Source organism: Schistocerca americana, chromosome 3, assembly GCF_021461395.2.
Source record: "Schistocerca americana isolate TAMUIC-IGC-003095 chromosome 3, iqSchAmer2.1, whole genome shotgun sequence".
Taxonomy (NCBI): domain Eukaryota; kingdom Metazoa; phylum Arthropoda; class Insecta; order Orthoptera; family Acrididae; genus Schistocerca; species Schistocerca americana.
Window position 1 is genome coordinate 990831162 of NC_060121.1, and position 23479 is coordinate 990854640.

Genomic DNA, 23479 nt, shown 5'->3' on the forward strand with positions numbered 1-23479 from the left:
GACCAGGTTAGATACCTTCAGATTCTATAAAGATTACGCGAAAGAATTTGTTCCCCTTCTAGCAGTAGCTCATCGTAGATCGCTTGACCAACGAAGGGTACCTGGAAACTGGAAAAAACCGCAGGTTATTCCTGTCTTCAAGAACGGTCGTAGAACAGTTGCGCACACATTTAGGCCTATATCGTTCCCGTCAATCTGTTGCATGATTATGGAACATGCTTTATGTTAACGAATTATGATGTTTTCGGAGAACGAAACTCTCCTCTATAAAAATCAGTGGATTTTGCTGAAATAGATCTTGCGAAACCCAGCTCGCTCTGTTGCTGGATGAGATTCATATTGGTGTAGACAACTGCGATCGGGTTGCTGCCGTCTTCCTTGACCTCAAGAAGGCGCTGGACCCGGTCCGCAGTGCAGTTCAATGGAAAAACAAGCTAACTGAGTACCAGACCAGATGTGCGATTGGATTCAAGGCATCCTTGTAGATACAACTCAACACGTCACTCTTAACTGAACAAAATCGACAGATGTAAAAGTAATTTACGTAGTACCCCAAGGAAGTGTAATACTAGTATAGCACCATTATGGTTTATGAATCACCTCGAAGGGAACAATCTATTGATGCGTAATCAGCATGGTTTCAGAAAATATCGTTCTTGTGCAACGCAGCTAGCTCTTTATTCGCACAAATTAATGGCCGCTATCGACAGGGGATCTCAAGTTGATTCCGTATTTCTAGATTTCCGGAAAGCTTTCGACACCGTTCCTCACAAGCTGCGGGCCTATGGGGTATCGTCTCAGTTGTGCGACTGGATTCGTGATTTCCTGTCAGGAAGGTCCCAGTTCGTAGTAACAGACGGCAAATCATCGAGTAAAACTGAAGTGATATCAAGTGTTCCCCAGGGAAGCGTCCTGGGACCTCTGCTGTTCCTAATCTATATAAATGACCTGGCTGACAATCTGAGCAGTTCTCTTAGGTTGTTCGCAGATCATGCTGTAATTTACCGTCTAGTATGGTCATCCGAAGACCAGTATCAGTTGCAAAGCGATTTAGAAAAGATTGCTGTATGGTGTGGCAGGTGGCAGTTGACGCTAAATAACGAAAAGTGTGAGGTGATCCACATGAGTTCCAAAAGAAATCCGTTGGAATTCGATTACTCGTTAAATAGTACATTTCTCAAGGCTGTCAATTCAAGTAAGTACCTGGGTGTTAAAATTATGAACAACTTCAGTTGGAAAGACCACATAGACAATATTGTGGGGAAGGCGAGCCAAAGGTTGCGTTTCATTGGCAGGACACTTAGAGGATGCAACCAGTCCACTAAAGAGACAGCTTACACTACACTCGTTCGTCCTCTGTTAGAATATTGCTACGCGGTGTGGGATCCTTACCAGGTGGGATTGACGGAGGACATCGAAAGGGTGCAAAAAAGGGCAGCTCGTTTTGTATTATCACGTAATAGGGGAAAGAGTGTGGCAGATATGATACGCGAGTTAGGATGGAAGTCATTAAAGCAAATACGTTTTTCGTCACGGCGAGATCTATTTACGAAATTTCAGTCACCAACTTTCTCTTCCAAATGCGAAAATATTTTGTTGAGCCCAACCTACATAGGCAGGAATGATCATCAAATTAAAATAAGAGAAATCAGAGCTCGAACAGAAAGGTTTAGGTGTTCGTTTTTCCCGCGCGCTGTTCGGGAGTGGAATGGTAGGGAGATAGTATGATTGTGGTTCGATGAACCCTCTGCCAAGCACTTAAATGTGAATTGCAGAGTAATCATGTAGATAGATGTAGATGTACAGTGTTTATAAATGATCTAGTAGAAAGCGTCATAAGCTCCTTAAGACCGTTCGCAGATGATATGCTTGTTTGTAAGAAAGTAGCAATGTTAGAAGACAGTATAGATGTGCAGAACGACCTGCAAGGATTGATGAATGGTGCAAACTCTGGAAATTGACCTTAAATGTAAATAAAACTACCATATTGTGCGTACACAGCAAAAGAAATCCATTACTGTAGAACTACACGATTGACGGCTAATTGCAGGAAACAGTACCTACAGTAAAATATCTAGGAGTAACAATCCAGAGCGACATTAAGTGGAATGAAAACATAAAAGCCGGCCGCGGTGCCCGTGCGGTTCTGGGCGCTACAGTCCGGACCCGCGGGACTGCTACGGTCGCAGGTTCGAATCGTGCCTCGGGCATAGGTGTGTGTGATGTCCTTAGGTTAGTTAGGTTTAAGTAGTTCTAAGTTCTAGGGGACTTACGACCTAAGATGTTGAGTCCCATAGTGCTCAGAGGCATTTGAACCATTTGAAAATATAAAAGAAACAGCAGGAAAACCAGATGCCAGATTGAGATTCATAGGAAGAGTGTTAGAAGGAAGTGGCTTACAAGGCGCATGTTCGACCGATTGTTGAGTATTGTTCATCAGTTTGCGATCCTTATCAGACAGGGCTGATAGAAGAGATAGAGAAGATCCAACGAAGAGCGGCGCGGTTCGCCACGGGGCCGTTAGATCGGCGCGAGAGCGTTACATATATGCTCAACAAACTACAGTGGCAGACATTACAAGAGAGGCGTTGCGCATCAGGGAGAGGTTTACTATCGAAATTTCGAGAGAGGACTTTTACCAGTCGGACAACATATTGCTTCGTCCTACATACATCTCGCGAAATTACCATAATAAGAAAATTCGAGGAATTGGGACCAATACAGAAACTTACCGATAGTTCGCGAGTGCAATAGGGAAGGGAGATATAGTTAATGCTACTAGAAATACTCCCCGCCACACGCCGCTAGGTGGGTTGCGGAGCATGATGTAAATGTATATGTGGATGACAGTATCGTATAACTAGATATACTTGCGATAGTAACTTTGTGTGCTCTGCTGCACACTCTTTTCCCATCCTTCTGAACTGAGTACGCGCCCTTCGTCTTTGCATCAGCTCGAGCCATATTTTTCGTCGAGTCAGAGGTTTTCAAAGCCCCGGACGAGATTTCCCTCTCTCTTTCTTTCTCCTTTCCAGAACGTCTCTTACAGATCGTTCTACATGGAAGACATAAATCACAGAGCAGCGCTGCGCGGAATGTATTAAACGCGGAGGAGGTGAGACTCAATGGGTGCAAAGGGTTTCCGAGGAATTCACTCCTTTTTTTTTTTTTACTTTTACAACAGGCTAAGAACGTCTCAAGAAAACCGCTTAATGCGTCATTTTGACCATTTCTACATAACAAAGAAAAATTAATGAATTCTGCTACGAGATGCAAGTATCTCCGTAAAATTATTACCGCTCTGCGCTCGGCCCCCCTGGCATGACACCAAATCCATTTAAATTATCCGGAAGAACGAGCGCCGAGGACGACAGGGAATATGAATATTAAAAGCCATTAAATCAGAGTCTTTTCGGTTTCAATTCAGAGCTGTCCATAGGGATGAAGAAGAACGCGGTTAAAGACGCAGATATCTTGGTTGGGATTAGGGATGGATAAGATGAAAGAAATAAGTTGTGAACAGAAGTGAATACAGAATTGCGCTCATTTAGCGAGTAGCAGAAGGAGTAAATGACGTCACTTGCACTTGTTGTTAGTACTGAAGGCTGCAATGACAACTTCGTCAGGCGGCGTTCCAACAACCGTCAGAATCACGAGATAATAGTGTCCTAAATGCAAAATTAGTAACAGGCGAAGGTGGTTTTGTAATGTCATAATTTAACACGAATAGTTTTATTAGTGAAATGAGTGTTTGACACTGAGCGATGTTGGAATGTTAATTATTCTGACTATTGTTCTTCTGACTATTGTTCTCGTTAAGGTTATCTTGAAACTACTACAGCTCTATAGATAGACAGTATTGTATTGTATCAAAAGAAATAAAAGAGCTCACCTCAACTCATTAATAGGTGAGACTCGAAATTAATTATTCTTCTACCATTATATTCTCATGAATATCTAGAGAGTTTCAGATATCTACGCTCACGTGGGTTTGGAGAGACGCTGAAGACGCGACGAACGAACCTGAGGCCACACTGCGATTTTTTACAGACTCAAGAACTCGCAATTAAAGAGCTTTAATAGCGCTTTACCAAGATTCCGTCACTCGGCATATTAAGCAAACGATGAGTTTAGTTAACAGTGCATTGCTTGAAAGCCAACACTACAAACAAAAATCTCGTCCAAATAATATTGCAACACAACATAAGAAACCACAACAAATACAACAGTGTGTGTAGTATTTAGGAAACACCGAAGAAGATGAAGCAGCTGGCTAGGCACACAGCTCGTACGTCCAAAGAGCAGCTTTGAAAATCCTCATTTATAGGTTTTCTTATATGGTGGTTCCGCAGCCTCTACAGACATATTAAAAGTTGTCATTTTTTCCGCTTTTAACAGCCAGTTTTTATTCACATTCGTTTCCAATAGGCCAGTTTGTCTTTCGCTTCATTCTTAAGTAACAGCTATACTTTTTCATTCTCAATATTTTTGTCGTGTTTAGATTATTTTAGTCATTACAGTTCACTTCAATTAACTCTTTCGGAATAGTTTTTCTAAGTTGTTGCAGAACGCACTACTTAGGCAATATATCATCGGCTTAATTTGTCGAAAGCAGTAGGATAAGAAATCGTCACCGAAGTCACATTCCGGAACCTCTCATAAGCTACAAATACGCCATGTCATTGACTTGATAACGAGAGTAGAAATACAGGTTATTCTCAGCTGTATTAAGTCTCACCATGCACGTCAGGTGAGACATTTTTTTCCTCTTCAACAATACAGTCATAATGAATTACAATTGACAAGATGTGCTCAGACCATACTCTTTGCTTGCAGAATGAGATTTTTCACTCTGCAGCAGTGTGTGCGCTGATATGAAACTTCCTGGCAGATTAAAACTGTGTGCCGGACCGAGACTCGAACTCGGGACCTTTGCCTTTCGCGGGCAAGTGCTCTACCATCTGAGCTACCCAAGCACGACTCACGCCGCGTCCTCACAGCTTTACTTCTACCAGTATCTTGTCTTCTACCTTCCAAACTTTACTTAAGCTCTCCTGCGAACCTTGCAGATCTAGCACTCCTGAAAGAAAGGATATTGCGGAGTCATGGCTTAGTCACAGCTTGGGGGATGTTTCCAGAATGAGATTTTCACTCTGCAGCGGAGTGTGTTCTGATATGAAGATTCCTGGCAGATTAAAACTGTGTGCCGGATCGAGACTCGAACTCGGGACCTTCGCCTTTCGCGGGCAAGTGCTCTAGTAGAGTTCGAGTATCGGTCCGGCACACAGTTTTAATCTGCCAGGAAGTTTCACGCTCTCTGCTGTCTGTACACTATGTCGCTCTTTCGCAGATCCCGCACGTAATCTCCTTTTCAGTCGTGACAATGCAATACGAACCAACGATGGTAGCCACGCGAGGAATTCCACAGAGCGCAAAAGATCGACACCGCACCAACACTAATAATAACTCTGGTTGACGAAACATTACGAACAGAAAACATGGTATGCTACTCAATACACGGTATTACAATGTAGCACGTAGTTGCCACGTGATAAACAATATTTTTGTTCATCGTTGATGGTTGTATATATAACGTCAGGTAAACACATGAATTTGAATAAAAATTAGCAGCCACAAGGTAAAGATGATAATGACGATGATGATACTTGGTTTGCGTGACGCTGAACTGCGTGGTTATCAGCACCCGTACAAATTCCCACTCGTTTCACTGTCCAGTCTCGCCACTTCTCCCGAATGTCGATGAAACGATCAGGACAACACAAACACCCAGTCCCCAGGCGGAGAAAATCCCAGGCCCGGCCGTGAATCGAAACCCACAGAAGGTAAAGTGTGGCGGCTTTTAAGAAGTACCTGTTTACAATCGCGAAGTTTTTCGCGGGGCGAATCTTCTTGTATTCAACGTTCTCGCGTTAAGTCACTATGAAATACCCAGCTATTGGCAGTATCCACCATTGTCTTGATCAGAAAAGCGAATGTCGAAGAACAAATAGAGTCACCCAAATCTAACTGGAGTAGCAGTGGCGACTGTCGGCAGAGATTACAGTGGCTCCAACAGTGAAATCTCTCAGTGCATTTCTGGTTCCAAGACTCAAGGCGTATGATGCAGGATGTACTCCTATGCAGTGTTTAAGTATTCCAGTCACCCTGCCCCCCCCCCCCCCCCCCCACTCTCCCACCCCATGTGTTCCACAGCCATTTACCACCTGAGTCAGTGTTCAACCTCTGTTGTCCTAAACGTGGATAGAACGTTTAATTCCAGTGTACTTAACATAGTACTGAAAAAAATTGGCGTTTTTTCCCAATCTACTGTTAAAATTTTCCATCTTTATGTTGTTAGTAGCTTATACGGTAACTACCAGCTTGTTCATCGACATTTAAATTTGAGATCTTGTGCATTAAAACTGCATTATTACTATTAAAATGTGGTCAGTGTATATGGGAAGAACCAGAGGTAAAAGCACATGATGGGCAAAGTATTTTTTCTTGTTGTTTTTGTTTGATGGGTGTAGTGACTCCCGCAATGCCTGTGCATGTCAAGTGATTTTATGCAGCATCGACAGATGGAAAACTAGATGAAACTTTTTCTTTATGTTTTGAATATGTCCTGTAGGTATATTGTTTCGCTACAGCTCCATTCGGTGAGCGGAAAGTAATGATACAACTGCTTCAGTTGTTCGGAGAAAACTCTTTCCTGATTTCAGTCTGGGAAAGTGTTCTTATACCCAATCCAATCTGACCACTCCATTCTTGGACTTCTGTTCTTGCTTTCCCCTCTCGTTTCTTGCACATCTTATGTACCATCGTTGTTTCCTCGTAGCTTACAATTAATTTCCTCAGAATTCCAACATCTTTACGAACAGTAAGAATAGAGCACTCATCTGAACTTTTTCGAATATAGATGGGGTTGCAGTGTATAGGTCAACCAAGTGCCGTAGTGGATAGGAGTAATGCAGGGGTAGCATGTTTTGTACTGTGGATCGTTAGCTTTCTTTTTTGAGAAGAAGTTGTGGGTAGAACTTGCGACGCACCACAAATTCATTCGTCATTCATTATAAAACACACACAGACACACACACAGACACAAACTAAATATTATTCATCTTTCATCATTTTGAAAATAAAAGTGTTCCAAGAAAAGACTTTCATTCTACAGTTTAGTTACTTGCCAAGGTGGTGATAATTTGGGGAAGGGCCAACTAAATTACAGGCCTGTATCATTAACGTCGATATGCAGCAGGATTTTGGAACATATATTTCGTCCGAGCATTATGAATTAACTCGAAAAAAAAAACAAATAAAAACGGTCTATTGACACTCAGTCAACATGGCTTTAGAAAACATCGTTCCTGTGAAACACAACTAGCTCTTTACTCGCATGAAGGATTGAGTGCTATTGACAACGGATTTCAAATGGATTCCGTATTTCTGCATTCGGTCAGAGACAGCAAGGGTCCTGGAAGAGCAGTTGAACAGAATGGACAATGTTTTGAAAGGAGGATATAAGATGAACATCAACAAAAGCAAAACGAGGATAATGGAATGTAGTCGAATTAAGTCGGGTGATGCTGAGGGAATTAGATTAGGTAATGAGACACTTAAAGTGGCATATGAGTTTTGCTATTTGGGGAGCAAAATAACTGATGATGGTCGAAGTAGAGAGGATATAAAATGAAGACTGGCTGTCACAAGGAAAGCGTTTCTGAAGAAGAAAAATTTGTTAAGATCGAATATAAATTTAAGTGTCAGGAAGTCGTTTCTGAAGGTATTTGTATGGAGTGTAGCCATGTATGGAAGTGAAACATGGGCGATTAATACTTTGGACAAGAAGAGAATAGAAGCTTTCTAAATCCGGTGCTACAGAAGAATCCTATAGATTAGATGGGTAGATCACATAACTAATGAGGAGGTTTTGAATAGAATTGGGGAGAAGAGAAATTTGTGGCACAACTTGACTAGAAGAAGGGACGGTTGGTAGGACATGTTCTGAGGCATCAAGGGATCGCCAATTTAGTACTGGAGGGCAGCGTGGAGGGTAAAAATCGTAGAGGGAGACCAAGAGATGAATACACTAAGCAGATTCAGAAGGATGTGGGTTGCAGTAGGTACTGGCTGATGAAGAAGCTTGCACAGGATGGAGGAGCATGGAGAGCTGCATCGAGCCAGTCTCAGGACTGAAGACCACAACAACAACATGGAATATCGTCTCAGATATGTGACTAGATCAGTGATTTCCTGTCAGAGAGGTCACAGTTCCTAGTAATTGACGGAGAATCATAGAGTAAAACAGAAGTGATTTCTGGCGTTCCCGAATGCAGTGTTATAGGCCCTGTACTCTTCCTTATCTATATAAACGATTTGGGAGACAATTTGAGCAAGTCTCTTAGGTTGTTTGCAGATGGCGCTGTCATTTATCGACTAGTAAAGTCATCAGGAGATCAAAACAAATTGCAAAACTATTTAGAAAAGATATCTGTATGGTGCGAAAATTGGCGAGTGACCCTAAATAACGAAAAGTGTTATCAGCATGAGTGCTAAAAGGAATCTGTTAAACTTCGGTTACACGATATATCAGTCAAGTGTAAACACCGTAAATTCAACTAAATACCTAGGAAGTACTATTGGAACAACTTAAATTGGAAGGAACACATAGAAAATGTTTTGAGGAAGGCTAATCAAAGACTGCGTTTTATTGGGAGGACACGTAGAAAATGTAACAGACCTTCTAAGGAGACTGCCTACAATACGCTTGTCCGTCCTCTTTCAGAATAATGCTGCACGGTGAGGGATCCTTAACCAGATAGGATTGACAGAGTATGTCGAAGAAGTTCGATGAAGGGCAGCACGTTTTGTATTATAGCGAAACAGGGGAGAGAGTGTCAGAGAAATGATACAGGATTTGGGATGGACATCATTAAAGGAAACGTGTTTTTCGTTGTGGAGGAATCTTCTCACGAAATTCCGATTACCAACATTCTCCTCCGTATGCGAAAATATTTTGTTGACGCTGACCTACATAGCGAGAAACGATCACCACGTTCAAGTAAGGGAAGTCAGGGCTCACTCGGAAAGATATAGATGTTCATTTTTTCCGCGCGCTATACGAGATTGGTGTAATAGAGAATTGTGAAGGAGGTTCGATGAACCCTCTGCTAGGCACTTAAATATGGTTTAAAGAGTATCCATTTAGATTTAGATAGATGTACGAGTAGAGAAGACGGCAGTGTGTGGGGGGTGCGGGTACTAGCTAATGTCTGATTGTACTCAGTGGTGATGGTCTAAGGAAGATTGGGATGCACTGGACTAGAGTAATTTATGCTCGACCATGGCACCCCCCTCTTTCAAACTACGAAAGCACTGGCATTGTGCTAGCTGGATAGCTGGCACCATTTTTTACTTCTCGAGTGATTACTTTCGCTGATTTTATGGGATGTTTCTAAAACCACACTCCGTAGTGCTCCGCTGTCCCTGTTCGTTAATACACGAGGTTTTTCCTGACCTTGCTTTAGTTGCAATTGTTCCTTCGTGTTTCCGCTTCATAATCATTTCACGAACTGTCGACTTGTGCAGTTTTAGATGGGTTGATGTGTCCCTGATAGATCTGTTAGCCGGGTGACATTCAATGACTAGCCCCCTTTCTTTCAGCTCTCCCGAGCGAAACACAATCCTCTCTGCATCCTTTTATACTGTCGGGTCCGACTCACGTGACACATAGTAGTCAATTCCGCATTACATACGGGTCTCAGGATGCTTTTGATCAATTGGTGTACACTGCTGTATTCCTGTCTTCTTCTAACCTTGCAACGGACTTACTTAGCCAGTTGTAGGGAAACTAAGTTTATTGTGGATTCGAAAAATTCGATGCCACTCCGTTAATTCTTACAACCAGTCACTTACAATAATACCATTTACTGTCTACATCTACATTTATACTCCGCAAGCCACCCAACGGTGTGTGGCGGAGGGCACTTTACGTGCCACTGTCATTATGAACGAATTGTGCCGTTACTCGTTTCGAGCCGGCAGGTACATCGTTATACGGGTTTTGACGTTGAAAACTACATTCAGCTTAGAGTGTACATGCGATGTTTGCTGTATTTCGTTGGAGTGATGCTTCTGAGAGGGGTGGGGATAACTTTGTCACAATGAAGAATAGCCGTCATTTTCGTAATAATCAAAGTAAGCTAAATCAATTTTTAAACGTGGACAGCCACCTGAAGATGAAACTGTAGGTTCGAAGCCGGTAATGACGCTATTTTTTCTTAATAAAAAGCGTTATTATTAAAAATGACTGATTTCTGTTTTTAATGTATTGTAATAATTAAACCATATTTTTATACAACCGCAATTTCACCGCGCCACTTTTCGACAGAATAGCATGAAGTTGACATCACAGTGCTTCAGTAGCGTGAAGTCTATAGATTCCAAGAAAGCGGTCGTTTCAGGAAACTGGAAATTTGTCGTAACTTCTGTGGGACAAAACTGCTGAGGTCTTCGGTCCCTAAGATTACACACTACTTAATCTAACTTAAACTAACACACGCTAAGGACAACACACACCCATGCCCGAGGGAGGACTCAAACCTCCGACGGGGGGAGCCGCGCGAACCGTGACAAGGCGCCCCAGACGCTCGGCTACCCCGCGCGGCACGGTCGTTTTAATTACGTTACTGAAATCACAGTTATTACAATCGATTGCTGACGAGTTTCACTATGGCCCTCGTTCAGCCTTACTTTGCTATAACGTCCCACCTGGCTCTATATATTAGGTTGCCTTCTCAGGAACTGCGTTTGGTAGGGATTGGGATACATCCATATCGAAAACATTCATTTGTGGTTCGACTGTCCTGCTGCATTTTTGTACTCGTTTTTTGAGTTAATGTGCTCTGAAACTGAACAGTGGTACATATTTACGACAGTATGGATGATCGGGACTTATTTCTAACGGGGATTTTTAAATTAATAATATACTACCAGCAGAGCAATAGTCTTTTATGAAATGCAGAATTTACGAAACACAGAAACACAAAAAAAGTAGTTATTGGTTGCTCTGCTTCCAGTACCAAAGCCATCAGCGCCAAATAATAAAATCACCTGCGGGCGAAAACCTCAGAGCGTAATTAGTTGCTCCGTTGTGTCCATGTGCGAAACGGGAACACTGCACTGGCACCTTAAGCTAATGGAACAGCTGCCGTCTCATACGGGCTGTAATTAATATCGCCCCTTCCATCTATTGTTCACTCTGTATTCCCCTTCCCCCCTCCCCCCCCCCCCACTCCTTGCCACCCTCATACCCCTCTGTCTCCAACTGCTGGCAAAGACGGTATAGAATCTTTTTCATAACGTATTTATTTTATTATTGTTCAGTTAATTTAACCTTTACGTGGCTCAATTTCAGTCTCTATTCTCTTTCTCCTGCCGTCCTCTGCCAACTGAAGCCTGTGACTTTCATCATTTCTTATGACAACAGTCGGCTGGTGTGCTTTGTGGTCTTCGTCTTTCTCTGGTACTTCACTTTGAGGCTTTCTCTGTCTTCAGTCATTTCTTCGTGCCTACACATCTCTATTTTCCGAACATCCTGAACTAATGTTATTGCCCTTATGTTTTTACTTCTTTTCTGGTAGTTTTTAGCGAGACCTAGCTCTCTGAGCTGTTAGAAATTGTCTTTCGAAAACCTCGTGTAAAATCCAGGTTTCTTATATCTTAATCCAGGAGAAAACAAACATTTGTAACTTTACTGACACATTAGATTTAAAAATGGTTCCGTTTCTTCGATGAGTCCTACAACATAGCTTGAATCGGCCTGAAGTTTCAGGTTTCAAGAGATATTAGTATCAATTAACTCTTCCAAATAAACATATTCGTCAACATTTTGTAAACGGTTATTGTTCACTATTATTGATCTTGTAGTTATTCACTTGTTGCGCATAATAGTTGTTTCGGAGAGGCCCACTTTCTCGCAACTATTTGATCAATCTTGTATAGAACATGGCAGTTCTGTCATATTGTTCGCTAGGATTACTATATCATCAGCAATTCTGAAGTTAGTTAGTCTTTTTACACTTATTCTAATTCCCCATTATTTCCAAATAGTCTTTAACATAACATTTTCGACGACTGCCTTGGATGGTTTCGCGGATTAGTGTAACCTTGCTTTACTCCTCTTCCAGTGGAAAATTACTTCATTTTCGTACGCTGACAGAAACCATGGAGGTATCGTAGATGTTACATAACATGTTTACGTGCCTTGCTTTTAGGGTCACTGCCTATATGACTGCAATGTGGGCGACAGAATCAAAAGCCTTTTTAAAATCAACAAAGGATACGCCCAATGACATTTCGTATTTCACGGCTCTAGTAACTACTTGATGCAGGGTGTGTACATCATCAATTGTGGTATAGCCACTGGAGAATATGTCTTGTTCTATGGGTTGTGTGTCTTCCACAGTAGCGTTGATACGAGTGAATTTCTGTACCTGAGTGTTCTAGTAATACAAGACTGAGGAATGTATACTCTGTATACACTTCCAGTAGCCCATAATCTGGAAAGCAGGGCTTTTTGAATGAAAATACTTATTTGCTGTAGACGGTCAATACGATAAAGTTTTATCTGGTGTTATTGTGCTGTTTAAAGGTATTCGTGTGTCCTGTTGGTACAGAGGGGATGTTGTTTGTACTCACCTTTGGGTTTTTGCCGTCCCCTGGAGAGTCCATAACTAGCTGCAGGTCTGGAATGTGCATCTCGTGGAACAGGCTGCGGGTGTCCCTCCGTGCCTCCGTCGACGTCATTATCTGTCGGCAAACAAATCTCAGTTGTACGTTGAAATCACCCATTTTCCTTTTTGCGTGCTTATAAAAAATGAGCTCCTTTTTCCACTTATAATGTGTGTGTGTGTTTGTGTCTGTTGTCTAGAGAGAGACAGGGAGAGAGAGAGAGAGAGAGAGAGAGAGAGAGAGAGAGAGAGAAGCGGTGGTTGGGCGGCAATGATCGACAATAATAGTAATAATGTACGTAGGAAGCTGGTATCAGCTTAAAGAAAGAGGAGGAGGCAAGGAACAAAACAGTGATTCTTGATAATATTGCACATTAAAGTGTGAAGTAAATGAGCATGACATCTATCGTGAATTACGATGGGAAGGATATGCCATATTAAGCCATAGTAAAAGAGGGGCGTGCTAAAGAACTGCTTGTAAAACGTCTGGGATATAACTTACGTAATACTGATCTCTGTAAACTTTTTTGTTTTGAGTTCTTCAGGGAACTAACGAGCGTCTAGTGCATTCAGAGTGGTCAGTCAGGAATATTATATTTTAAAATACCTGTCTCTTAATAAATTTTTGAGTTTAACTTTTGAGTCAAAAGGCTTAAATTCTTCTTTACGACCAGAAGTTCTGAGAATACTCAAATTTGCTGAGACACGAATTGGTTAAGATGCGAAATTTTCGTTAAAGACTTTTTCCATCGACCAGCTTCTTATATAAAAGGCACTTTACAGCGAAGTTAAGGCGTGGTAAATTTACAAAGAATATGAAGCAATTTCAAATTTCGATATATCCAATATGTATATGTCAAGTTTTTGTAAACGTCGATACACAATTATCGACTTTTTATCTTTTTTCTTGTATTATAGTTAGTGGATTGGACGTCATGGCTTTTAAATTTGAGAGTGTTTTAATACGCATATGTTGTTGTTGTTGTTGTCTTCAGTCCTGAGACTGGTTTGATGCAGCTCTCCATGCTACTGTATCCTGTGCAAGCTTCTTCATCTCCCAGTACTTACTGCAACCTACATCCTATTGAATCTGCTTAGTGTATTCATCTCCTGGTCTCCCTCTACGAATTTTACCCTCCACGCTGCCCTCCAATGCTAAATTTGTGATCCCTTGATGCCTCACAATATGCCCTACCATCCGGTCCCTTCTTCTTGTCAAGTTATGCCGCAAACTCCTCTTCTCCCCAATTCTATTTAATACCTCCTCATTAGTATACGTGATCTACCCATCTAATCTTCAGCACTCTTCTGTAGCATCACATTTCGAAAGCTTCTATTCTCTTCTTGTTCAAACTATTTATCGTCCATGTTTCACTTCCATACATGGCTACACTCCATACAAATACTTTCAGAAACGACTTCCTGACATTTAAATCTATACTCGATGTTAACAAGTTTTTCTTCTTCAGAAACGCTTTCCTTGCCATTGCCAGTCTACATTTGATATCCTCTCTACTTCGACCATCATCAGTTATTTTACTCCCCAAATAGCGAAACTCCTTTACTACTTTAAGTGTCTCATTTCCTAATCTAATTCCCTCAGCATAACCCGACATAATTCGACTACATTCCAATATCCTCGTTTTGCTTTTGTTGATGTTCATCTTACATCCTCCTTTCAAGACACTGTCCATTCCGTTCAACTGCTCTTCCAAGTCCTTTGCTGTCTCTGACAGAATTACAATGTCATCGGCGAACCTCAAAGTTTTTATTTCTTCTCCATGGATTTTAATACCTACTCCGAACTTTTCTTTTGTTTGCTTTATTGCTTGGTCAATATACAGATCGAATAACATTGGGGATAGGCTACAAACCTGTCTCACTCCCTTCCCAACCACTGCTTCCCTGTCATATCCCTCGACTCTTATAACTGCCATCTGCTTTCTGTACAAATTGTAAATAGCCTTTCGCTCCCTGTAGTTTACCTCTGCCACCTTCAGAATTTGAAAGAGAGCATTCCAATCAACATTGTCAAAAGCTTTCTCTAAGTCTACAAATGCTAGAAACGTAGGTTTGCCTTTCCTTAATCTTTCTTCTAAGATACGTCGTAGGGTCAGTATTGCCTCACGTGTTCCAACATTTCTACGGAATCCAAACTGATCTTCCACAAGGTCGGCTTCTATCAGTTTTTCCATTCGTCTGTAAAGAATTCGCGTTAGTATTTTGCAGCTATGACTTATTAAACTGATAGTTCGGTAATTTTCACATCTGTCAATACCTGCTTTCTTTGGGTTTGGAATTATTGTATTCTTCTTGAAGTCTGAGGGTATTTCGCCTGTCTCATACATCTTGCTCACCAGATGGTAGAGTTTTGTCAGGACTGGCTCTCCCAAGGCTGTCAGTAGTTTCAATGGAATGTTGTTTACTCCGGGGGCCTTGTTTCGACTCGGGTCTTTCAGTGCTCTGTCAAACTCTTGACGCAGTATCATATCTCCCATTTCATCTTCATCTACATCCTCTTCCATTTCCATAATATTGTCCTCAAGAACATCGCTCTTGTATAGACTCTCTATATACTCCTTCCACCTTTCTGCTTTCCCTTCTTTGCTTAGAACTGGGTTTCCATCAAAGCTCTTGATATTCATACAAGTGGCTCTTTTTTCTCCAAAGGTCTCTTTAATTTTCCTGTAGGCAACATCTATCTTACCCCTAGTGAGAAAGCCTCTACATCCTTACATTTGTCCTCTAGCCATCCCTGCTTAGCCATTCTGCACTTCCTGTCGATCTCATTTTTGAGACGTTTCTATTCCTTTTTGCCTGTTCCACTTACTGCATTTTTACATTTTCTCCTTTCATGAATTAAATTCAATGTTTCTTCTGTTACCCAAGAGTTTCTACTAGCCCTCGTCTTTGTACCTATTTGTTCCTCTACTGCCTTCACTATTTCATCCCTCAAAGCTACCCATTCTTCTTCTACTGTATTTCTTTCCCCCATTCGTGTGAATTGTTCCCTTATGCTCTCCCCGAAACTCTGTACAACCTCTGGTTTAGTCAGTTTATCCAGGTCCCATCTCCTTAAATTCACACCTTTTTGCAGTTTCTTCAGTTTTAATCTACAGTTCATAACCAATAGATTGTGGTCAGAGTCCACATCTGCCCCTGGAAATGTCTTACAATTTAAAACCTGGTTCCTAAATCTCTGCCTTACCATTATATAATCTATGTGATACCTCTTAGTATCTCCAGGGTTCTTCCATGTATACAACCTTCTTTCATGATTCTTGAACCAAGTGTTAGCTATAATGAAGTTATGCTCTGCACAAAATTCTACCAGGCGGCTTCGTCTTTCATTTCTTGGCCCCAATCCATATTCACCTATTATCATTCCTTCTCTCCCTTTTCCTACTCTCGAATTCCAGTCACGCATGACTATTAAATTTTCGTCTCCCTTCACTACCTGAATAATTTCTTTTATCTCATCATAAATTTCATCAATTTCTTCATCATCTGCAGAGCTAGTTGGCATATAAACTTGTACTACTGTAGTAGGCATGGGCTTTGTGTCTATCTTGGCCACAATAATGCGTTCACTATGCTGTTTGTAGTGGCTTACCCGCACTCCTATTTTTTATTGATTATTAAACCTACTCCTGCATTACCTCCATTTGATTTTGTATTTATAACCCTGTATTCGCCTGACTAAAAGTCTTGTTCCTCCTGCCACCGAACTTCACTAATCCCCACTATATCTAACTTTAACCTATCCATTTCCCTTCTTAAATTTTCTAACCTACCTGCCCGATTAAGGGATCTGCATTCCACGCTCCGATCCGTAGAATGCCAGTTTTCTTTCTCGTGATAACGTCCTCTTGAGTAGTCCCCGCCCGGAGATCCGAATGGGGGACTATTTTACCTCCGGAATATTTTATCCAAGAGGACGCCATCATCATTTAATCATACAGTAAAGCTGCATGCCCTCGGGAAAAATTACGGGTCCGCAGCTCGTGGTCGTGCGGTAGCGTTCTCGCTTCCCACGCCCGGGATCCCGGGTTCGATTCCCGGCGTGGTCAGGGATTTTCTCTGCCTCGTGATGACTGGGTGTTGTGTGATGTCCTTAGGTTAGTTAGGTTTAAGTAGTTCTAAGTTGTAGGGGACTGATGACCATAGATGTAAAGTCCCATAGTGCTCAGAGCCATTTGAACCATTTGAAAAATTACGGCTGTAGTTTCCCCTTGCTTTCAGCCGTTCGCAGTACCAGAACAGCAAGGCCATTTTGGTTACTGTTACAAGGCCAGATCAGTCAATCATCCAGACTGTTGCCCCTGCAACTACTGAAAAGGCTGCTGCCCCTCTTCAGGAACCACATGTTTGTCTGGCCTCTCATAGATACCCCTCCGTTGTGGTTGCACCTACGATACGGCTATCTGTATCGCTGAGGCACGCAAGCCTCACCACCAACGGCAAGGTCCATGGTTCATGGGGGGGGGGGGGGGGGGGGGAGGGGGGGATTAAACTGAAGCGATTGTATGTTCGATGAAAGAGAAATAATTGAAGAGAAGGTTTATATTTAAAATGTTTGTTGCGTAAAATCACTACCACTACAGAAAATATTCGTAAGTAACGAATCACTTATTAATATCACTTCTTTAGTATGCTTTAAAAGTTACGTAATCCTTTACTCATTCCTGTCAATTTGTTTTATTTTTTCCATCTCATTCGCTAACCATGACTTGTTATTGCTTGCTCGGCACCTGAACAGTCAACTTCTTCAGATTTGATACCTTCTGCGCAGTTGCTACACGTCGCCATAGGGTATCATCGCATGCGAGTAAAACTTGACGAAGAAACTGCTGGACACAGCCTTAATGAGATTGATATTTCTGAAGTGCCCTATATTCATCACCGTACCTGCTATTACTTGCACTTACATTTGTAATACTGAAACATACGTACGCGGGTGGCAGAACGGTGCTTACAGGATACTGAAACAGCTCAACAGACAGGTGAGAGACAATGAAATAATCCAGATAACGCAATAAGATAACCTACGTTTCTAGCATTTGTAGACTCAGAGAAAGCTTTTGACAACGTTAACTGGAATACTCTCTTTCAAACTCTAAAGGTGGCAGGGGTAAAATCCGATGTTATTCGATCTGTATATTGAGAAAGCAGTAAAGGAAACGAAAGAAAAATTCGGAGTAGGTATTAAAATCCATGGAGAAGAAATAAAAACTTTGAGGTTCGCCGATGACATTGTGATTCTGTCAGAGACAGCAAAGGACTTGGAAGAGCAGTTGAATGGAATGGACAGTGTCTTGAAAGGAGGATATAAGATGAACAACAAAAGCAAAACGAGGATAATTTAATGTAGTCGAATTAAGTCGGGTGATGCTGAAGGAATTTGATGAGGAAATGAGGTACTTAAAGTAGTAAAGGAGTTTTGCTATTTGGGGAGTAAAATAACTGATGATGGTCGAAGTAGAGAGGATATAAAATGTAGACTGGCAATGGCAAGCAAAGCGTTTCTGAAGAAGAGAAATTTGTTAACACCGAGTATAGATTCAAGTGTCAGGAAGTCATTTCTGAAAGTATTTGTATGGAGTGTAGCCATGTACGGAAGTGAAACATGGACGATAAATAGTTTGGACAAGAAGAGAATAGAAGCTTTCGAAATGTGGTGCTACAGAAGAATGTTGAAGATTAGATGGGTTGACCACATAACTAATGAGGAAGTACTGAATAGGATTGGGGAGAAGAGAGGTTTGTGGCACAACTTGACCAGAAGAAGGGATCGGTTGGTAGGACATGTTCTGAGGCATTAAGGGATCACCAATTTAGTATTGGAGGGCAGCGTGGAGGGTAAAAATCGTAGAGGGAGACCAAGAGATGAATACACTAAGCAGATTCAAAAGGATGTAGGTTGCAGTAGGTACTGGGAGATGAAGAGGCTTGCACAGGATAGGGTAGCGTGGAGAGCTGCATCAAACCAGTCTAAGGACTGAAGACAACAACAACAACGCAATAAGAGCAGTGATTAGCATACTAGAAAGCTCTTTGGAAAACTATGGAGGAAGAAGACGAACGTCCACAGAAAATACTGTAGCGGATAACACAGTGCCGGCGAAATTAGTACGAGCTTTAAAACAGATAAAAGATAAAAATAGCTACGGAGTGCGATAATGCTACTTCATTTGATTTCAGCTTAAGACCAAAAGATTTAAAATGTTTGTGAAGATCTCTTGTAGAAGCAGATACATTCCATTGCAGTGCCAGCATGCGATGATGGTCCTGTATTCAAGAAAGACGATCAGTGATTAAGACTGTGTTGGCTGCAGTGCACTGATTTTCATGTAGCACTTGTTAGAAAGGGAGGGAGAGAGAGAGAGAGAGAGGGAAAGAGAGAGAAAGGCAGAAACTGGAAAATTTATTTCTTTTGCTGCAGTCTGTGACTATAATTTTTTTTTTTTGTTTTCAGCCTGATGACAGACTGGAGTGAAAGAAACATGGAAAATAATGATCTTGGGAACTCCTGATGAGGTCCGTGACCTTTGTATTGGGTTGGATTATAAAAGTCAATGTTTTGGTCAAATTTTATTAAAACTTACTACCGGTTTCGGCTTTTCAGCCGGAACCAGATCTAAAAATATACCAGCGACATGTAGGCAGACAGTGAGCTCACGCTTATACATGTCGCTTCTACATTTCAAGAGGTGATCACTGCAAAGCCGAAACCGGTAATCAATGTTACACTACTGGCCATTAAAATTGCTACACCACGAAGATGACGTACTACAGACGCGAAATTTAACCGACAAGAAAGAGATGCTGTGATATGCAAATTATTAACTTCTCAGAGCATTCAGACAAGGTTGGCGCCGGTGGCGACACCTACAACGTGCTGACATGAAGAAAGTTTGCAACCAATTTCTCATACACAAACAGCAGTTGACCGGCGTTGTCTGGTGAAACGTTGTTGTGATGCCTCGTGTAAGGAGGAGAAATGCGTACCATCACGTTTCAGACTTTGATAAAGGTCGGATTGTAGCCTATCGCGATTGCGGTTTATCGTATCGCGACATTGCTGCTCGCGTTGGTCGAGAACCAACAACTGTTAGCAGAATATGGAATCGGTGGGTTGAGCAGGGTAATACGGAACGCCGTGCTGGATCCCAACGGCCACGTATCACTAGCAGTCGAGATGACAGGCATCTTATACGCACGGCTGTAACGGATCGTGCAGCCACGTCTCGATCCCTGAGTCAACAGTTGGAGACGTTTGCAAGACAACAACCATCTGCACGAACAGTTCGACGACGTTTGCAGCAGCATGGAGTATCAGCTAGGTTACCCTTGACGCTGCATCACAGACAGGAGCGCCTGCGATGGTGTACACAACGACGAACCTGGGTGCACGAATGGCAAAATGTCATTTTTTGGGATGAATCCAGGTTCCGTTTACAGCAGCGTGATTGTCGCATCCGTGTTTGGCATCATCGCGGTGAACGCACATTGGAAGGGTGTATTCGTCATCGCCATACTGGCGTATCACCCGGCGTGATGGCGTGGGGCGCCATTGGTTACATATCTCGGTCACCTCTTGTTCGCATTGACGGCGCTTTGAACAGTGGACGTTACATTTCAGATGTGTTACGACCGTGGCTCTACCCTTCATTCGATCCCTGCGAAAACCTACATTTCAGCAGGACAATGCATGACCGCACGTTGTAGGTCCTGTACGGGTCTTCCTGGATACAGAAAATGTTCGACTGCTGCCCTGGCCAGCACATTCTCCAGATCTCTCACCAACTGAAAACGTCTGGTCAATGGTGGCCGAGCAACTGGCTCGTCACAATGCGCCAGTCACTACTCTTGATGAACTGTGGTATCGTGTTGAAGCTACATGGGCAGCTGTACCTGTACACGCCATCGAAGCTCTGTTTGACTAAATGCCCAGGTGTATCAAGGCCGTTATTACGGCCAGAGGTGGTTGTTCTGGGTACGGATTTCTCAGGATCTATGCACCCAAATTGCGTGAAAATGTATTCACATTTCAGTTCTGGTATAATATATTTGTCCAATGAATACCCGTTTATCATCTGCATTTCTTCTTGGTGTAGCAATTTTAATGGCCAGTAGTGTAATAATATGTTATGTGATCAAAAGCAACAAATTCTGCACTCTGTGGGTGAGTGTTTTTTATTCGCGACTGTGAGATTTGGAGATTATTTTGGAGTGTTGGTCAGCTTTGGCGCGGCAGGCAGCGGCTCACCTTGGCTAGTTCGGTGCTGAAGGTGAGGATCTCGTCGGCGAATCCCTCGGCGAAGGCCTCCATGTCGTCCTCGGGCTCGACCCTGTTGTCGAGGCGCCGCTCGAAGGCGTGCACCATGTCGCGGACGTAGCGCCGGTACTCGGACAGCTCGGTGGCGAAGCGCGCCGGGTCCAGCAGGTAGCGCTCGCTGATGCCCGGAGCCACCTGGTCCACCTGGGGGCAGAGTTCACAGGTTGGCAGTGCTGACGGCGTGGGCATACGTGGCAAACGCAGGCATCCCCACCCGGGACACGGCTGCCTTTTCGAATTAACGTTCAGAGAAACCGCTACCTGTAGCGCCTTACTTGCTTTATTACCAGTTTTACTCTACAACCGAGAGCGCCTTTGGGTATGCGTTCCCCTGACAGCAACATGTTAGAGATTCAAAGCTCTGGTCAGCACAGTCGTCGACACAGAATGTTGTAAGCAGGATAAGCACCCAGCTTGCACCATTTTGCGTTAGTGGTGGCGCTGAGCAGAGATTTCAAACTTTAACGAGTTGCCATCAGGGTAGCGAATACCTGAAGCTGCATCTGAAGACGCTCTCATTGGGGGAGTGAAACTAGTAGAGTTAGGATCTATCAAGACTACGGTGCGGTAGTGCAGGTGCGCTAAGTAAATGATGTTCTAAATGGCAGCATGCGAAGGGAAAGAATGTGTAACAGAGAAACTGGGAGTCGAAGCACAGCACATCACATCATTAACACAGCACAACACATCATTGACTATTACTCCACTATGCATTTTATATCCTTACGCAATACAAATTGCATTTTATAAGAAATAAAAATCAGTCGATTGTGTAACTTCTGCGCATTTATGTAAACAAAACAATTACTTTTGGTGCAAGTACAGTTTACATGCACAAACATTACACACACACACACACACACACACACACACACACACACACACACACACATATATATATATATATATATATATATATATATATATATATATATATATATTATTATCTGAGGTCATCAATTCCCTAGACAGAACTACTTAAACCTAACTAACCTAAGGATGACTGGGTCAGAAGAAGGCCGCTGCAATCGTGGCCGAAACGTTGGTTTTTCTATAGCACCAGTAGTTTTTACATTATGACGCGGTACCAAACCCAGAAAACTTTTACGTCGACTGACTCTGGCCGCGGAAGCCTACGTAATAATATAATCTAAGGACATCACACACAACCATGCCCGAGGCAGGATTTCGAACCTGCGATCGCAGCAGCATAGCAGTTCCGGACTGAAGCGCCTAGAACCGCTCGCCCACAGCGGCCGGCTAAACGCTAAATTTAGTTATGAATATCAGAAACATGTTTTATGTAAGTTCGACAAAGTATTGAACCGATGTTTGATATATTTTTGTTATGGGGTTTTGTTGAGGAAATTGCGTTTTCTAGCGTTGCGAGATAAAGCTGTTTTCTTTACTTTTACTACAACATCCCCCTGTTTCACTTTACAAATCAACAATTGGCGAACAAAAACCTGAAGTAAAAATTGACACTTTCACTTTTGCTATAAATAATATTTACTTTTAACCGACAGACAAGAGGTTAAATATGTAGAAAGGAAATATCCTGGAGATTACCTGGCCGTTTATACCAGGGCAGTTCAATAAGTAATGCAACACATTTTTTTTCTCGGCCAATTTTGATTGAAAAAACTGGAAATTTCTTTTGGAATATTTTCAAACATTCGCGCTTCGTCTCGTATAGTTTCATTGACTTCCGACAGGTGGCAGCGCTGTACAGAGCTGTTAAAATGGCGTCTGTAACGGATGTGCGTTGCAAACAACGGGCACTGATCGAGATTCTTTTGGCGGAAAACCAGGGCATCTCAGATATTCATAGGCGCTTGCAGAACGTCTACGGTGATCTGGCAGTGAACAAAAGCACGGTGAGTCGTTGGGCAAAGCGTGTGTCATCATCGCCGCAAGGTCAAGCAAGACTGTCTGATCTCCTGCGTGCGGGCCGGCCGTGCACAGTCGTGACTCCTGCAATGGCGGAGCGTGCGAACACACTCGTTCGAGATGATCGACGGATCACCATCAAACAACTCAGTGCTCAACTTGACATCTCTGTTGGTAGTGCTGTCACAATTGTTCACCAGTTGGGATAATCAAAGGTTTGTTCCTGCTGGGTCCCTTGTTGTCTAACCGAACACCATAAAAAGCAAAGGAGAACCATCTGTGCGGAATTGCTTGCTCGTCATGTGGCTGAGGGTGACAATTTCTTGTCAAAGATTGTTACAGGCGATGAAACATGGGTTCATCACTTCGAACCTGAAACAAAACGGCAATCAATGGAGTGGCGCCACACCCACTCCCCTACCAAGAAAAAGTTTAAAGCCATACCCTCAGCCGGTAAAGTCATGGTTACAGTCTTCTGGGACGCTGAAGGGGTTTTTCTGTTCGATGTCCTTCCCCATGG

The 23479-nt window shown here is 42.5% G+C and overlaps 1 protein-coding gene across 1 annotated transcript in view; it reads right to left on the minus strand.

Annotated features, from left to right (window-relative positions):
• Positions 1–23479, minus strand: part of LOC124606918 (neprilysin-4-like) — a 734039-nt gene that overhangs the window by 102488 nt on the left and 608072 nt on the right. Inside the window, exons 8-9 of the mRNA XM_047139027.1 lie at positions 21001–21213; positions 12700–12810 (exon numbers count right to left, since the gene is read on the minus strand). Of these exons, the coding sequence (XP_046994983.1) occupies positions 12700–12810; positions 21001–21213 (324 nt within the window). The remainder of the gene's footprint in view (positions 1–12699; positions 12811–21000; positions 21214–23479) is intronic.